Here is a 16147-nt window from a genome sequence, read left to right as displayed (position 1 = left end):
TTCTCTTGGTATTATAAAAGCTCTGTATTTATGTTGATTTTAAGGATGATATGCTTTTTGAATATCCTAAATAATTTTTAAAAATACTTCCCTTTAAAATAAGACACTATTAATGTTCCAAGTTGCCTACAGGACAGAGCTGAAACTCCTCAAGTAAATATTCTGAAAACTTTCACAGATCTATTTGCAACTGCCTCTCTTCTTACCTCCCTCCATTTTCTTATACCTCAACTAATCTGTTTGTCCCCATCCTAGATAGAGGTGCTGCTGGTTTCTGCTCTGTTTTAAGGATTGAAACATGTTTTTTCAGGGTCATTTTTCTAGGAACAGGAATCTGGGTCTTCGGTTCCATAATTTTTCTGAGTATACTTGGGACCCTGACTGCCTATACTTCATTGCTGGTGGTGAGTAACACTTCCCACGTGTCTTTCTTGAGTAGCCTCAGGAGGTCCTCCTATTTGGGAATGGTATCTAGTTGGTGTTAGGAGGCCTCATGTCCTAAATATCACTCATGTCTAAGCAGTGTTGGGGTTTATGTCAGCTACTTGAATTTTAGGCATAAAGGACTGGGGGTGGGAGGCTAGAGCTATTAGAGGATGTAACTTATAGTTGGGCCCATTGAAAGGGTGGCAGCACATCCCTTCTCCATTCCCCTGTTTCCTAGTCTACTCTGATTCCTCAGAATTGTCATTTTAGACACCCACAGCTTCAAATAAGCAGTCTTTATGGGCCTTATAAATTAGTTTGTAAATCCATTCTAATGTACAAATGCTAGTCACCTAGCTCAGATGCAGAGTATGTTTTGGCAAAAGTCTTTAGGCAGTAGTATGGCCCTTCCTCTATTATCTGATACACTGTAGTGAGAAACTTATGTAATGCAAGAGAAAGTCTATGAGAATATAAAGCTTAGTAGGAAAATAATGTTGGGCAGAATTTTTCAGCTCATACTTTTGCTGATATGTAGAGAAGACATATTTCTCTGATTTTGCCATTCCAGTGATTTCCTTTCTGATACAACAGAAGACATCCCCCAAATCTAGCATTTGCATCACTTTTTTCCTTCAGTAAGATTTATTAATTATATATTATTTATTAATTATATATTATTCCATGTAGGATATTTCAGAGATAGGATTGAGGTAGAAAGTTATAACTATCCCTTCAACCAAATCTAACACAGATGGGACATTGTGATTGTCGTCAGAGGGGCACAAATAAGGTTCTTGAGGGTCTGAGGAGAAAGATGTGACTTCCAGCTAAAATAATTAAAGAAGGCTTTTTATTGTAGTGATATCTGAAAGGAACACTAGATATGGATATAGGAATGGCAGAGAACATTCTGGGTTGAAGGAACATCATGAAAAAGTTTACCAGACAGAAAAACACAGAATGTGCCCTGTAGAGGGAAAGATCAAGTCTGTTGGCATGAAGAGAATAATAAAGAATAATGGAGAAACATGGCTGAAAAGGAAGGTTTCTGACATTTTGGAAGGCCAGAAAATAAGGATAAGACATTGGCATAACGTAAGCTTCTGTTTTAGAAAATCAATTTGAAAATTGGATTTGGAGGGTACTTTAGTCAGACCAATTTGAAACTTTTGTTTTTAGTTGTAAAAATGCAAATTAAATATGCATTTTGGGCCAAAATCTGGCCATTGAACTGTACCACTTTCATCCACAATGAACTTGAAATGATATAGTTAGCTGCTAAGGTTGGGACAAATTCTAGCATCCAATAAAGCAATATATTTTAACAATATATTTTTTTTTTACAGGCAGAGTGGACAGTGAGAGAGAGACAGAGAGAAAGGTCTTCCTTTTGCCGTTGGTTCACCCTCCAATGGCCGCCGCGGTAGCGCGCTGCGGCCGGCGCACCGCGCTGATCCGATGGCAGGAGCCAGGTGCTTCTGCTGGTCTCCCATGGGGTGCAGGGCCCAAGGACTCGGGCCATCCTCCGCTGCACTCCCTGGCCACAGCAGAGAGCTGGCCTGGAAGAGGGGCAACCGGGACGGGATCGGTGCCCCGACCGGGACTAGAACCCGGTGTGCCGGCGCCACAAGGCGGAGGATTAGCCTAGTGAGCCGCGGCACCGGCCTTAACAATATATTTTATACTTTCTACTCTACCCTGCCTCTTTTGGATACGTACAATGGCAACAACAGTTAAAAAGTAAGGAAAGAAATCCTGTTTACAGATCTATCGTTAGGTGACTGAGCTTCAGTTTCCCATATTCAAATGAGAATGATAATATTTGATAAAATGATATTTTATCAGGCTGAGTAAAGAACAAATGAAATAATTTTTTATCAAAAAGTACCTTACATTTAGACCATCAGTCATCTGAGGACCCCTGCTTTTAGTTTCCATCACCATATTGACTTGGTGACCAGCTAGCTTTATATTCAAATATAAGATTTATTGATGTATACCAGTGTTAACAACAATTGCAATACCTATGTTTCTCAAGAAAAAGTTTTTAAATGACTCTTGGGAAGGCTGACCCTTGACCTTAATCTAAGTAATACCAGGTATAAAGTCCATCACAGGGAAAAGAAATGGACAGGAACTGCAGACGGATCAGTGTGGTAAATGATTAGGAAAGCTCAGAAGAAATAATAAATCCTTCTTGGGGGTGCTGATGATGGTTACCAATAGGAGGCGATGTTTAAACTGGTTTTGAAGAGTTAGTGACATGGAGAGGGAGAGCTTTGCAGACAGAGAACAGCATGGTAAACTCCTAGAGGCTGAAAAGTGAATGTAGTGCCCAACTGTGAAAGAAGTTTTAAGCTACAGAACAGTGCTTTGGGCAGCAACTTGGTGATTTCAAAACAACCTCCTGTTCTTTTTTTTTCTTTTGCAGATAGTTGGAATCTTGTTGCTTCGGGAAAGAATCGAACTGTACCTGCACAAGTGTCATAAGGTAGGACATCTGAATCCCCATAGGAGACCTTAGACCAGGACTGGCTGTGTTCCTTGGCACTCAGATTTACATACAGGGTCGCCTTTTCTTCTAGTGTTCCTCCAGAGAGAAGATACCTACTGACACAGTTTTAGCTGAATCAGTTACATTTCTAACAGTTGTAACTGACACGCTGAAGGAGATAAACCCAAGCTAAACTCAAAGTTTATTCTTTCTCACTACTTATTCTGTGACCCATTTTTCCAATCCCAATTAAATCTTAGGTGACTTACTTTGCTAGTCCTTTTCAGTCACAGGAACATTCTATTTCAGTTCATTATAATAAACTAAACTTCATCCTGTTAACCTTTAAACTTCTCCCTCCTGTATTGGGCCTAGAATCCTACAGTGGTGGTGAAAGCATGATGTGCCTTTTACCTCTCCTCCTCCTGAGAAGGGTCCATGGGTGGAGGAGGTAAGAGAAGGGAGCACAGTCCCACTAGATGGGACAAGAGTGGCATCTGGGTTTGATTCCCTCTGGACCATGTAAATGCACAGTAGTTCTTATCCCCCATTGAGTTTTTCTGGATGAATTTCTGAGACCCTTATACTGAGAACCTTGATTTCAGCTCTTAAGTGGAATCATTGCCTTTTTATACTCGCCTGAAATTTCTCCTTTGAAGCTCCCTGACACCTCCTTATTTTGGATCCGTTTAAAATGACACCATTGTAATTTCTCTCAAAGGGTCTATATCTGGTCCCCAGAGAAAAGGCAGCTTCGCCATAATGTCTGTGGATATGACAGCATATTTCCAACATAGCCTCCCTTATTTTGTTCTTCATAGGTTTGAGCAGCTCTAGTGACAGCCTCTTGCTTTTGTGTAGACGTTTTTAGGCATGATTTTGATACCATCCTTTTTTTTTTATCCCAAATCCAGGCATGTGTTAAATTCTGAGTAGCCTCCTTGGATCTTCTTTTACTCAAGTGATAACTACAAACTAGAAATAGAAACTTATGAGTTATTAGAAAATGCGAAAATTGAAGCAGTGAGATCTTCTAGATAAATAGTAAAAAGAACATAGATGAAAAGAAACAAATAGATCTTATTGATATCATCATTTGTTTTGAAATTGGTAACATCATGATCAATTAGTCACTACCAAGAATATCTGAGTTAATCTATTCTGATTACCATTGCAGGATTGTGCTTACTATTGAAACCATGAATCTGTTGCCAGTTAGATACTGCTTGGCCTCTACCATAGCAGGGTTTCATCATCCCTTTTAAAATCTGCAACCCTGGGCCGGTGCTGTGGCTCACTTGGCTAATCCTCCGCCTGCAGTGCCAGCACCCTGGATTCTAGTCCTGGTTGGGGTGCCAGGTACTAGTCCCGGTTGCTCCTCTTCCAGTCCAGCTCTCTGCTGTGGCCTGGGAGGGCAGCGGAGGATGGCCCAAGTGCTTGGGTCCCTGCACCCGCATAGGAGACCAAGAGGAAGTACCCGGCTCCTGGCTTCGGATTGGCACAGTGCCGGCCATGGCTGCCATTTGGGGAGTGAACCAACGGAAGGAAGACCTTTCTCTCTGTCTCTCTCTCACTGTCTATAACTCTCTCTCTGTCTCTCTCTCTCACTGTCTAACTCTGCCTGTCAAAAAAAAAAAAATCAGCAAGCCCATTTCAGTGGCTGTATCTTTCACCTTTAGGCATGTGTAGAGGACAACCATTACAGTGTCTTTTAAGGATGCCAGCACTTTCCTCACCAGTGTATTTTTCAGTGCCCTTTGAGTACTCCCAAAGAACATGATAGGGGAGGTATCATGGGTGATACCCATTCCAGCAACATTTTTTTGCAGTAAATTTGTGGATTATTTCTTCTATATGACCCCAAGACATTGCAGTCATCCCAATTTCATTAAGCATAGGCTACTTCTCAGCCAAAGTTTCAGAGCGCCAAATACTGCTTACTACTTGGATTCTGTTATATTGAAACCAAATCTCTAGTAAGAGTACCTGTGTACATTTAGCCTCACATAAAATTATCTTCTCATATCCTTATCTAGTACTCTTTGAATCATTCCCATACATACTCTATGGAATTTTGACTATATAAAATCTGTTTAAAAAAAATTATTTGAAAGGCAGATCTACAAAGAGAGCAAGAGATCGTCTGTCTGCTGTTTCACGCCCCAAAGGGCTACCATGGTTGGGGGCTGGGCCAAACAAAAACCAGAATCTCGGAATTCCATTCAAGTCTCCCATAGGTGTGGCAGGGGCCCACGCACTTGGGCTATCATGTGCTGCCTTCCCTGGAGCATTATCAGGGAGCTGAACTGGAAATGGAGTAGGCAGGACTCAAATTGGTGCTTATATGAGATGCCAGTATCACAGGGTGTGCTTTAACCCACTGAACCACAACGCTGGCCTCACCAATATAAATTCTATTCTAAGCCTTTGTCGTTTGAGGCATTCTGGGATCTCATTCCAGATATAGGTGTCTGTAAGCAGTGAGAAGTGATGGACGGAGAATATGAGAAGAGCTGACATTTCCTAGAAATGGGCCTCCAAAACAGTAAGGACCAGGGTAGGCAGACTTTGGAGGAGAGATTGTTTCCATTGGCAAGAGGGATTCTGTTGGGCTTATAATTTGTTTGGTTTTACTCACAATAAACCTAGGATGACAAAGGTTAGCACTGGGCTTATAGTCTCTTCCCCTTTTACTTAGGGATGCCAGAATGAAATGAACGGTCTCACTCAAAACTCCTTGGAAATATGTTGATAACCTGATCTTCTTATAAACACACATAATAATAATTATTAATAATATAAGAGTATTTATTAGCCAAAAGATAATAGAGTCCTAGACTGTAAAAATTTGTAGTAGGATATACCTGATATTAGCTAGGTTGCTTTATTGTAAATACGTATTGTGTGGTGAGACATGGCAGGATATAATATATAATTAATGGAATATAGCATAAGAGGGTTCATCCAAAAATAAAAAATAATAAATTTTGGTGAAGATGTGGGGGAAAAGGTACCCTAATACACTGTTGATTGGAATGTAAACTAGTAAAACCATTATGGAAGATAGTAAGGAGATTACTCAGAAATCTGAAAATATATCCTACCACAGGACCTGGCCATCACACTCCTGGGATGAATTAAATGAAATTAAATCAGCATATGAAAGAGTTATCTGTACCTCCATGTTTACTGCAGCTGAAGTCATAATAGCTAAGATATGGCATCAATCTAAATATTCTTCAACTGATGACTGGATAAAAAAAGTGATATATATATATACATATATGTGTGTGTGTGTATATGTATTATATATATATATATATATATATATATATATTTACACACACACACTATGGAATACTACTCAGCCATAAAAAGAATGAAATTCCCGTCTTTTGCAACAAAATGGATGTAACTGGAAACCATTATGCCTAGTGAAATAAGCCAGTCCCCAAAAGACAAATACCATGTTTTCTCTGGTATGTGGTAGTTAATGTAGAAAAAAAAAGTATAGGAATGTAGCAGACATCTTCTGATATGATTATTGGTTGTTTGTAGTTCATGTTTATACTCCTGTGGAACTGTAATCTTTCTACGTTTTATTGAAGTTTATGGTTAGTGGTGCACTAACCCTGTGATTATAGAGTGGATAAAAATTACATTTTTGTGGAGATTAAAAAAATGAAGGAAGGTAGGGATTGAAGAAAGGAGAATGGGATGGAGGGAAATATAATTATCTTAGAATTGTATTTTTGAGGCCAGTGCCGCTGCTCAATAGGCTAATCCTTTTTTTTTTTTTTAATTTTATTTATTTTTTTTTTTTGACAGGCAGAGTGGACAATGAGAGAGAGACAGAGAGAAAGGTCTTCCCTTTGCCATTGGTTCACCCTCCAATGGCCGCCGCAGTAGGCGCACCGCGCTGTTCCAATGGCAGGAGCCAGGTGCTTCTCCTGGTCTCCCATGGGGTGCAGGGCCCAAGCACTTAGGCCATCCTCCACTGCCTTCCCTGGCCACAGCAGAGAGCTGGCCTGGAAGAGGGGCAACCGGGACAGGATTGGTGCCCCGACTGGGACTAGAACCTGGTGTGCCGGCGCCGCGAGGCGGAGGATTAGCCTAGTGAGCCGCGGCGCCGGCCAATAGGCTAATCCTCTGCCTGCGGCACCTGCACCCCAGGTTCTAGTCCCGGTCGGGGCGCCAGATTCTGTCCTGGTTGCTCCTCTTCCAGTCCAGCTCTCTGCTGTGGCCCGGGAGTACAGTGGAGGATGGCCCAAGTCCTTGGGCCCTGCACCCGCATGGGAGACCAGGAGAAGTACCTGGCTCCTGGCTTTGGATCAGGGCGGTGCGCAGACCACAGCATGCAGGCCACAGCGGCCATTAGGGGGTGAACCAACAGAAAAAAAAGGAAGACCTTTCTCTCTGTTTCTCTCTCACTGTGTGCCTGTCAAAAAAAGAAAAAAGAAAAAAAGAATTGTATCTTTGAAATACATGAAATGTTGTTCTCTTTATATTAATAAAAATTTTAAAAAGAAATGAAAAGTAAAAAAAAAAGTGTTACATAACCAAAATGATTCCTCCTGTGAAGCAGTGTTTCTACTGCTTTTTTTAAAATCCAGCTCACATTTTAAGTACCAAAATGGAATAGGTGCTGATACAGGAGAGGAAAGACCTTTCATGATGTGCTACATTTGACATGATCAGATTTCTCCAGGGGGACATTTTTTATCTGCTGATATCCTTTAAGTCATTCACAGTTTGGTGTTGAATAGGATTTGTGATTCATATGAGTTGATTTGACAATTCAGCCTTTGTGTTCTGTTGCATTTAATTTACTAACAGGTTATTTACAATTTTTTCATCCACCTAACATAAGAGAGATTTGTCTATGCTTTATTTTTCTTCTCATGTCCTTGATGGATTTGGGTAGCTCTAGTTCTTTTACTTTATAGGGTGAATTGGAAAGCATTATTTTCCTGTTCTCTGGAAGAGTTTGTGAGAGATTGGAGATATATTTCTTCTTCTAGTATTTGGTAGTATTTACCATTGAAGCTGGTGAAGAGTTTTTTTTGTGAGAGGGTTAATTGTGGATTCAATTTCGTTAGATATGTTCTTTTTTCTATGATGTATATAGTATTGTGACATGCAGATTTTGTTCATTTGTTTTATAAATAATAAATACTTTGGGAGACATTCTGCAAAGCACTAAGGATATAATCTTAAACAATACAATTATTATTTTTGATCTTGTGAAGCTTTCAATCTGTAGAGGAAAATTACATAAAAACACAACATAATATTATTTACTTATTATTGTATTGAGTACTGAGTATATAATTGAGGCAAAAAGAAAAATGAAAGGTTCTAGTGGCCGTTGTTGAAGCTGAGTGAGAGATATCAAGCTGTGTGAGAGCTCACCTGTTCTTAGAAGTGGTAAATTGTTAATGGCATTAGGACACACAAGCGGGGAATTTTTCCCAGCCATGCTGTACAACAAAGACTTAGGAGTGAAGAGGGGAAATGATTGAACCCATCCAATACTGAGGATTTGCAAAAATGAATACAATAAAAGGATGAGATGAGGTCCCTGACACTGTAAAGACACTCATGTAATTCCAAAGGAGGGTTCTGATCCAGAACCAGTGCCTGAAAGTCAGAAGATCTTTTCTGTTTCTCAGGTTACGATTGTACTGGCAATTCTGCTGCACATGCTTTTACTGTTTGCTCTGTTTAAATTCTGGAAAGACAAGTGGCTGACAGTTGGGCTGTCACTACAGGTAAGCATCCTCTTGTTCTTAGCACTATCTGTCCAGATGCATCCAGCCTGATTTTTGGCTCTCTCTCAGATCTTTGCTCCCTACATTCACCTGTGCTGCATTACGGTGATGAGTCTCCTTTCCTGGCCTGTGGCCTACTGTGTGATCTATTTGGAAACAGAAGGTATGTCATGTGGGATGGAACCTTGTCTTTCCCCCTCAGATTTGACTTTAGCTTTCATACTCCACTCAGGAAAGTGGAAGCTTAGTAGCTATCCTCCCAACCTTCTTTGAAACTTGTTTAGCTTGTTACTCAGGCATGCTCCTTGTGCCCTCACTTACCACCCTGTGTGGCCTGTCATAGTATTTCTGTAACTTAAGAGGCCTTCTTCTAAGAGGGATTCTTCTGGAAAAATAAGATCTTCATCTGTGTTGCACATTTTCTAACTAGGGATAGAGCAGTGGAGGACATTTTAATTTACCAGAGTGCTGGTGAAGTCACAGTTCTTTCAGTTTGCATTCAAATATTACTAGTCTCAACTGGTACTATCCAAGATACCTGCTTACATCCAGTTAACTCAAAGCAGGCTCTGGTTAGTCCCTGTCATACCTAGGGACTTACAGCAGAAGCAGAAATATCTGTCTCTGCCATTGGTTTCCTCTCTATTCTTTGTCTTAATATAATGGAAACCAAAGAGGTTCAGATCTATACATTAAACTACTCTGAGAATGGAGTTATCTTTCACCACAGTTACTGAGAAACCACCAAGAGCTACTTCTCTCTAGGCCTCCCTTTTTTACTATTGGTTAAATAGGGAGTATCTGCTTCCTAACTAGTGGAAGGATGTAGGCAAAACTAGAGCTGGATGGATAGTGGTGCCACTGTGTTTTTGGTATATATGTGTGGGTAAATTTTAGAATACATTTCAGGATCAAAGCTTAAAGAGGGCAATAATAAACTCTTTTCTTCTTCACTTTCTAAATTATAGTTAGAATAAGAAGATACAGGACAACGTATTACAAGGAAGAAATGCTCAAGAGATGTAATATATTCACAAGGTTAAGAGGTTAGAGCTGGAGACCTAGATTTGAAGGTCACTGAAGCATAAGCGGTAACTTTAAAATGTAAAAATGGTAAACTCCTCAGAGGTTTAAAATAGTAAATGTTGTCAACTGGCCAGTAATAACAGGATTATGGATAGGCTATGTATGTGAGAGTGTGGGAAGAGGGAGGGGAGGAAGGGACAGATGGAAGGAAGTCAGTAACTAATATTTATTGAGTGACTATAATAAGTGAACACTTACAACTCATGTGACTTATTACAAGCCAACATGTCATTATAACTTATTAGTCCTAACCACCCTGTGAAGTCAATGGTAGCAACAAGATAGACTCATTTTGCAGAAGAAAATGAAGACCCAGAAATATTAAATCATATCCTTAGAAACATAGTTAGGAAGTAGCAAAGCATGACTTTGAACCCAGACTTCTGTCTGTTAGTACTCCTCCTCCTACTGAACTGCCCAAAATAGAGGGTTGTTTTAGAAAGATTTTTATAGGCTTCTCAGAAACAGCCAAGTTTGTCCTTCTGAAAGCCTGCTCCTTTACATTTATTCCCTTTTCTCTTCCCTTCCCTTCCCGTTCCCTTCTTTTCCTTCCTTGATAAATCCCAGTTCCAATAATCTTGCCATAATAATGCCTTATATTTGGACAGTCCTGTGCTTTTATAGTCAAATCACTGAACATAAGAGGGAATGTGACAACAATAGAAAGTAAATTAGCTAGTTCACAGAGTTGGTGAAACCCATGGAATGGGATTTATCTTGTCTGCTTGTTTGGAATAATTAGTTACTTAGACTACTTCTCCATCACTCTTTTTTGTTTTTCACCCCAAATTCCCCCACCTTATAACTTTTTCAGCTATACAGGTAGCTGTTGGATTGCCTTTTCTTCTTATCCTTGTATGTCTTTATTTGATGCCACTGGGGATTCATTCTCCCTGCATTCAGGAAAAGGAGGATTTGGGACCCAAACCAGTCTTCTTTGCACATAGAGGTGCACCCATGGTAGGTCTGAGCATGATGAAAAAGGGTGAGTACAGGTATGTATGGGATACATGAGTGAGAAAAGAGAGCCTTGGAACCATAGGAGCCCCTGGAAAGGAAAAATAATTGTTTTCATAGGAATAAGGAGTTAATTGTAGAGCATGGGCTTGAATTAAAGTCACCTAACTCAGTCCATTTCTCTTTCCCAAGCCCAAAGACATTGCCCCAAAGGAGCAGAGTCCCAGAATTCAGTTGAACAGAGGGGAACACACACAGGCTGCATGGAAAGAGAGCTAACAGAGCTTTTAATTGTGTAGCTCTGTCCCTGCTATAAAAGATGTGATTGGGAGGAAAGACTCTGAGACATGGGCCTGATATCTTTTTCTTCTACAGCATGGACCAGAGAATACCATGATGGCCTTTGAGAAAGCTGTGGAATTTGGGGCTTATGGGCTGGAGACTGATGTACAGTTAAGGTAGGAAAGCAGAGACTGGGGTAGGGGACAGGAAATGATAAGGTCCATGGAAAAGAACCAGCCTGGTCAAAGCATGGAGAGGGTAAGCCCTGGGAAATTTCACCTATATGTACATACAACACATATGAGCCACATCTCCCTTATAAACCTTCACATTCTCAATTAGACTCTCCATATATAATTCAAATTTGTCCCCATTGCAAACCATGCTTACAACTAAACCCTATGTACTAAATTAGCTGTTTATTTAGCTTACATTTTCTAAATATCAGCTATATTCCAGGCCTTCTGAGTGCTGAGGAGAGGCAAACAAGTAAGAAATAGTCATGCCTGGGGCCAGTGCTGTGTCCCAGTGGGTTAACATCTGGCCTGAAGCAACAGCATCCCATATGGGCATCAGGTCTAGTCCTGGCTGCTTCTCTTCCGATATAGCTCTCTGCTATGGCCTGGGAAAGCAGTGGAAGATGGCCCAAGTCCTTGGACCCCTGCACCCACGTGGGAGACTCAGAAGAAGCTCCTGGCTTCTAGCTTTGAATTGGCGCAGCTCCGGCTGTTGCAGCCATCTGGGAAATGAAACAGCAGATGGAAGACCTCTCTCTCTCTCTACCTCTCTCTGTAACTCTGTCTTTCTAAAGAAATAGTCATGCCTAAGAGATGTTCTCAGCAAGTGAAGGAGACATAGCATGTTTACTAATAACCACAGAAGAATAAACCTTTCAGAGAAATTAAGTTAGGTGCATTGTAACCTCAGTGGAGGAAATTGCCACTTCCTAATATGTAAAAAGAAGAAATCAGGGCCAGCGCTGTGACGCAGTGGGTTAACACCCTGGCCTGAAGTGCCGGCATCCCATATGGGTGCTGGATCGAGACCCGGCTGCTCCTCTTCTGATCCAGCTCTCTGCTATGGTCTGGGAAAGCTGTAGAAGATGGCCCAGGTCCTTGGGCCCCTGCACCCACGTGGGAGATCTGGAAGAAGCTCCTGGCTTCGGATTGGCACAGCTCTGGCTGTTGCAGCCATCTGGGGACTGAACCATCGAATGAAGGATCTCTCTCTCTCTCTCTCGCTCTCGCTCTCTCTCTCTCTCTGCCTCTCCTCTCTCTGTGTAACTCTGACTTGCAAATAAATAAATAAATCTTAAAAGAAGAAAGAAAATTCTATGCTTAAAGTTGTGTTTGTATTGCACTTTTAAAGAAAATATTTTACCAAACACAGATCAGAGAGAGAAAGCATTGCAGGCAAAGACAAGAGTTTATAAGATGGCGGATAGTGAGGACATGTGCCGTAGTTTGGGAAAATAAAGTTTCATAAAAGTGGAATTACTGTAGCCTCAGGAAAAGACTCAAGAAAAAAACTGCAGAGGAAACGCTTCCAGATCTAGTGGATGTGACACAGAGGACCTACAGGGAGCCCACTGTGTGGAAACCCAACCGCGGGAGCCGAGCCGCAGAATCTCGCCAGCGTGGGAATGAACAGAAGGTAAGACAAAGACGTCAGAAACCCGAGACATTGGGGGGGAAAAGCAGAGGCCTCTCTCTTCACTCACGAGCAAAACAAAGAGCAGGCGCCATTTTACATATGTAAAGCGCCACCAACGAGTTCACAAACTCAGTAACTTTGGAACTTTGGTGAAACTTGAGAACACATTGAGGGCTGCATAAACTCTTTGTGTGGTCCCAGGGGTAGATCAAACGAATACTCACAGAGGCCAGATTTCAGCTACCCTCAATTCCAATCACCTGTGCCGAATTACTTCCCAACTGAGTCAAAAAAAAGAGAGAGAGAGAGCAATCCAGCAAGGAGCAAGGGAGAGAACAATCTGGGTGAGTCGCTTTTTGCACAGCCTTAAACCTGAAGAATCAAGCAGAGCTCTCTGGCCACACCCATCACAGCCTCTAAGGATCCATCAAAGCAGAGAGCCCACTTAGAGTCATAGTATAACGAGAAAAAAACACCACAGCCAAAAAAAAAATTATCTCCAACATGCCAAACAACAGACGTAGAAACCGAGGTAACAAGAGCAAGGAAGACACTATGATGCCCCCAAATGAACAAGACACCCAATCCAAGATTATGAAGATGAAGAGATAGAGGAAATGCAAGAAGCGGATCTCAAAAAATTGATAAGAACATTAGGAGTTCTCAAAAACAAATTCTTGAACTACAGAAATCCTTAATGGACAAGATAGAAAATCTCTCTCATGAAAATGAAATATTAAGGAGGAATCAAAATGAAATGAAACAACTAGTAGAACATGAAACTGTGATAGTGACAAGAAACCATAATGAAATGAAGAACTCAATAGATCAAATGACAAACACATTAGAGAGCCTTAAAAACAGAATGGGTGAAGCAGAAGAGAGAATATCAGAATTAGAAGACAGAGAACAGGAAAGCAAACAGGCAAACCAAAGAAAAGAAGAAATCAGAAATCTAAAAAATACTGTCAGGAATCTACAGGATACTATTAAAAAACCCAACATTCGGGTTCTAGGAGTTCCTGAAGGCATGGAGAGGGAGAAAGGATTAGAAGGCCTTTTTAGTGAGATACTAGCAGAAAATTTCCCAGGTTTGGAGAAGGACAGAGACATCTTAGTACAGGAAGCTCATAGAACCCCTAATAAACATGACCAAAAGAGATCCTCACCACGACATGTTGTAATCAAACTCACCACAGTGAAACACAAAGAAAAGATCCTAAAATGTGCAAGAGAGAAACATCAAACCACTCTCAGAGGATCCCCAATTAGACTCACAGCTGACTTCTCCTCAGAAACCCTACAAGCTAGGAGAGAAGGGCGAGATATAGCCCAGGTACTAAGAGAGAAAAACTGCCAGCCCAGAATATTATATCCTGCAAAGCTCTCATTTGTGAATGAAGGTGAAAGAAAGACCTTGCACAGCAAACAGAAATTGAAAGAATTCGTCGCCACTCGTCCAGCCCTGCAAAAGATGCTTAAAGATGTGTTACATACAGAAACACAGAAACACGGTAACCAATATGAAAGAAGGTAAAGGAAGGAAACCTCACAGCAAAAGATCACAGGAGTCTCAAACAATATATTAGAAAAAATCTTTGGCAAATGACATGGCAAAGTTACTCCTTCTCAATAGTCACATTGAATGTTAATGGCCTGAACTGTCCAGTTAAAAGACACCGATTGGCTGATTGGGTTAAGGAACAAAACCCATCTCTTTGCTGCTTACAAGAAACTCATCTTTCCAACAAAGATGCATACAGACTGAAAGTGAAAGGCTGGAAAAGATATGCCATGCCAACAGAAATGAAAAAAGAGCGGGCGTAGCCATCTTAATATCGGACAACATAAACTTTACCACAAAAACTGTTAGGAGAGACAAAGAGGGGCACTATATAATGATTAAGGGATCCATTCAACAGGAAGATATAATGATTATCAATGTATATGCACGTAATTACAGGGCACCAGATTATTTAAAAGACTTGTTAAGGGACTTAAAGGGAGACTTAGACCCCAATACAATAGTTCTGAGGGACTTCAGTACTCCACTCTCAGAGATAGATCAACAGGACAGAAGGTCAACAAGGGGACAGTAGATTTAAATGACACTATAGCCCAAATGGATCTAACAGATATCTATAGAACATCTCATCCTACATCTAAGGACTTTACATTCTTCTCAGCAGTACATGGAACCTTCTCTAGGATTGACCACAAACTAGGCCATAAAGCAAGTCTCAGGAAATTCAAGAGAATTAGAATCATACCATGCAGCTTCTCAGACCACAAAGGAATGAAATTGGAAATTAGCAACTCAGGAATCCCTAGAGCACGTGCAAACACATGGAGACTGAACAACATGCTCCTGAATGAACAATGGGTCATAGAAGAAATTAAAAGAGAAATAAAAAACTTTCTGGAAGTAAATGAGGATGAAAGCACAACATACCAAAACCTATGGGATACAGCAAAAGCAGTGTTAAGAGGAAAGTTTATATCAATAGGTGCCTACATCAAGAAATTGGAAAGGCACCAAATAGATGAATTTCAAGTCATCTCAAGGATCTAGAAAATCTGCAGCAAACCAAACCCAAACCCAGTAGGAGAAGAGAAATAATTAAAATCAAACAAGAAATCAACAGGATTGAATCCAAAAAAACATTACAAAAAATCAGCCAAACAAGGAGCTGGTTTTTTGAAAAAATAAACAAAATTGACACCCCATCGGCCCAACTAACTAAAAAAAGAAGAGAAAAGACCCAAATCAATAGGATCAGAGATGAAAAAGGAAACATAACAACAGACACCACAGAAATAAAAAGAATCATCAGAAATTACTACAAGGACTTGTATGCCAGCAAACAGGGAAATCTATCAGAAATGGACAGATTCTTGGACACATACAACCTACCTAAATTGAGCCAGGAAGACATAGAAAACCTAAACGGACCCATAACTGAGACAGAAATTGAAACAGTAATAAAGGCCCTCCCAACAAAGAAAAGCCCAGGACCAGATGGATTCACTGCTGAGTTCTACCAGACATTTAGAGAAGAACTAACTCCAATTCTTCTCAAACTATTCAGAACAATCGAAAAAGAGGGAATCCTCCCAAATTCTTTCTATGAAGCCAGCATCACCTTAATTCCTAAGCCGGAAAAAGATGCAGCATTGAAAGAGAATTACAGACCAATATCCCTGATGAACATAGATGCAAAAATCCTCAATAAAATTATGGCCAATAGAATGCAACAACACATCAGAAAGATCATCCACCCAGACCAAGTGGGATTTATCCCTGGTATGCAAGGATGGTTCAACGTTCGCAAAACAATCAACGTAATACACTACATTAACAGACTGCAGAAGAAAAACCATATGATTCTCTCAATAGATGCAGAGAAAGCATTTGATAAAATACAACACCCTTTCATGATGAAAACCCTAAGCAAACTGGGTATGGAAGGAACAT

At 40.6% G+C, this 16147-nt stretch overlaps 1 protein-coding gene across 1 annotated transcript in view; it reads left to right on the top strand.

Moving 5' to 3' along the window:
• The window catches only part of GDPD4 (glycerophosphodiester phosphodiesterase domain containing 4), a 70731-nt gene that overhangs the window by 15799 nt on the left and 38785 nt on the right, over nt 1-16147 (top strand). Inside the window, exons 3-9 of the mRNA XM_062197567.1 lie at nt 311-404; nt 2861-2920; nt 8596-8694; nt 8764-8857; nt 9663-9740; nt 10595-10740; nt 11113-11195. Of these exons, the coding sequence (XP_062053551.1) occupies nt 311-404; nt 2861-2920; nt 8596-8694; nt 8764-8857; nt 9663-9740; nt 10595-10740; nt 11113-11195 (654 nt within the window). The remainder of the gene's footprint in view (nt 1-310; nt 405-2860; nt 2921-8595; nt 8695-8763; nt 8858-9662; nt 9741-10594; nt 10741-11112; nt 11196-16147) is intronic.

The sequence above is a fragment of the Lepus europaeus genome, chromosome 7 (assembly GCF_033115175.1).
Source record: "Lepus europaeus isolate LE1 chromosome 7, mLepTim1.pri, whole genome shotgun sequence".
Taxonomy (NCBI): domain Eukaryota; kingdom Metazoa; phylum Chordata; class Mammalia; order Lagomorpha; family Leporidae; genus Lepus; species Lepus europaeus.
This window is presented reverse-complemented; position numbering and strand designations above follow the sequence as displayed.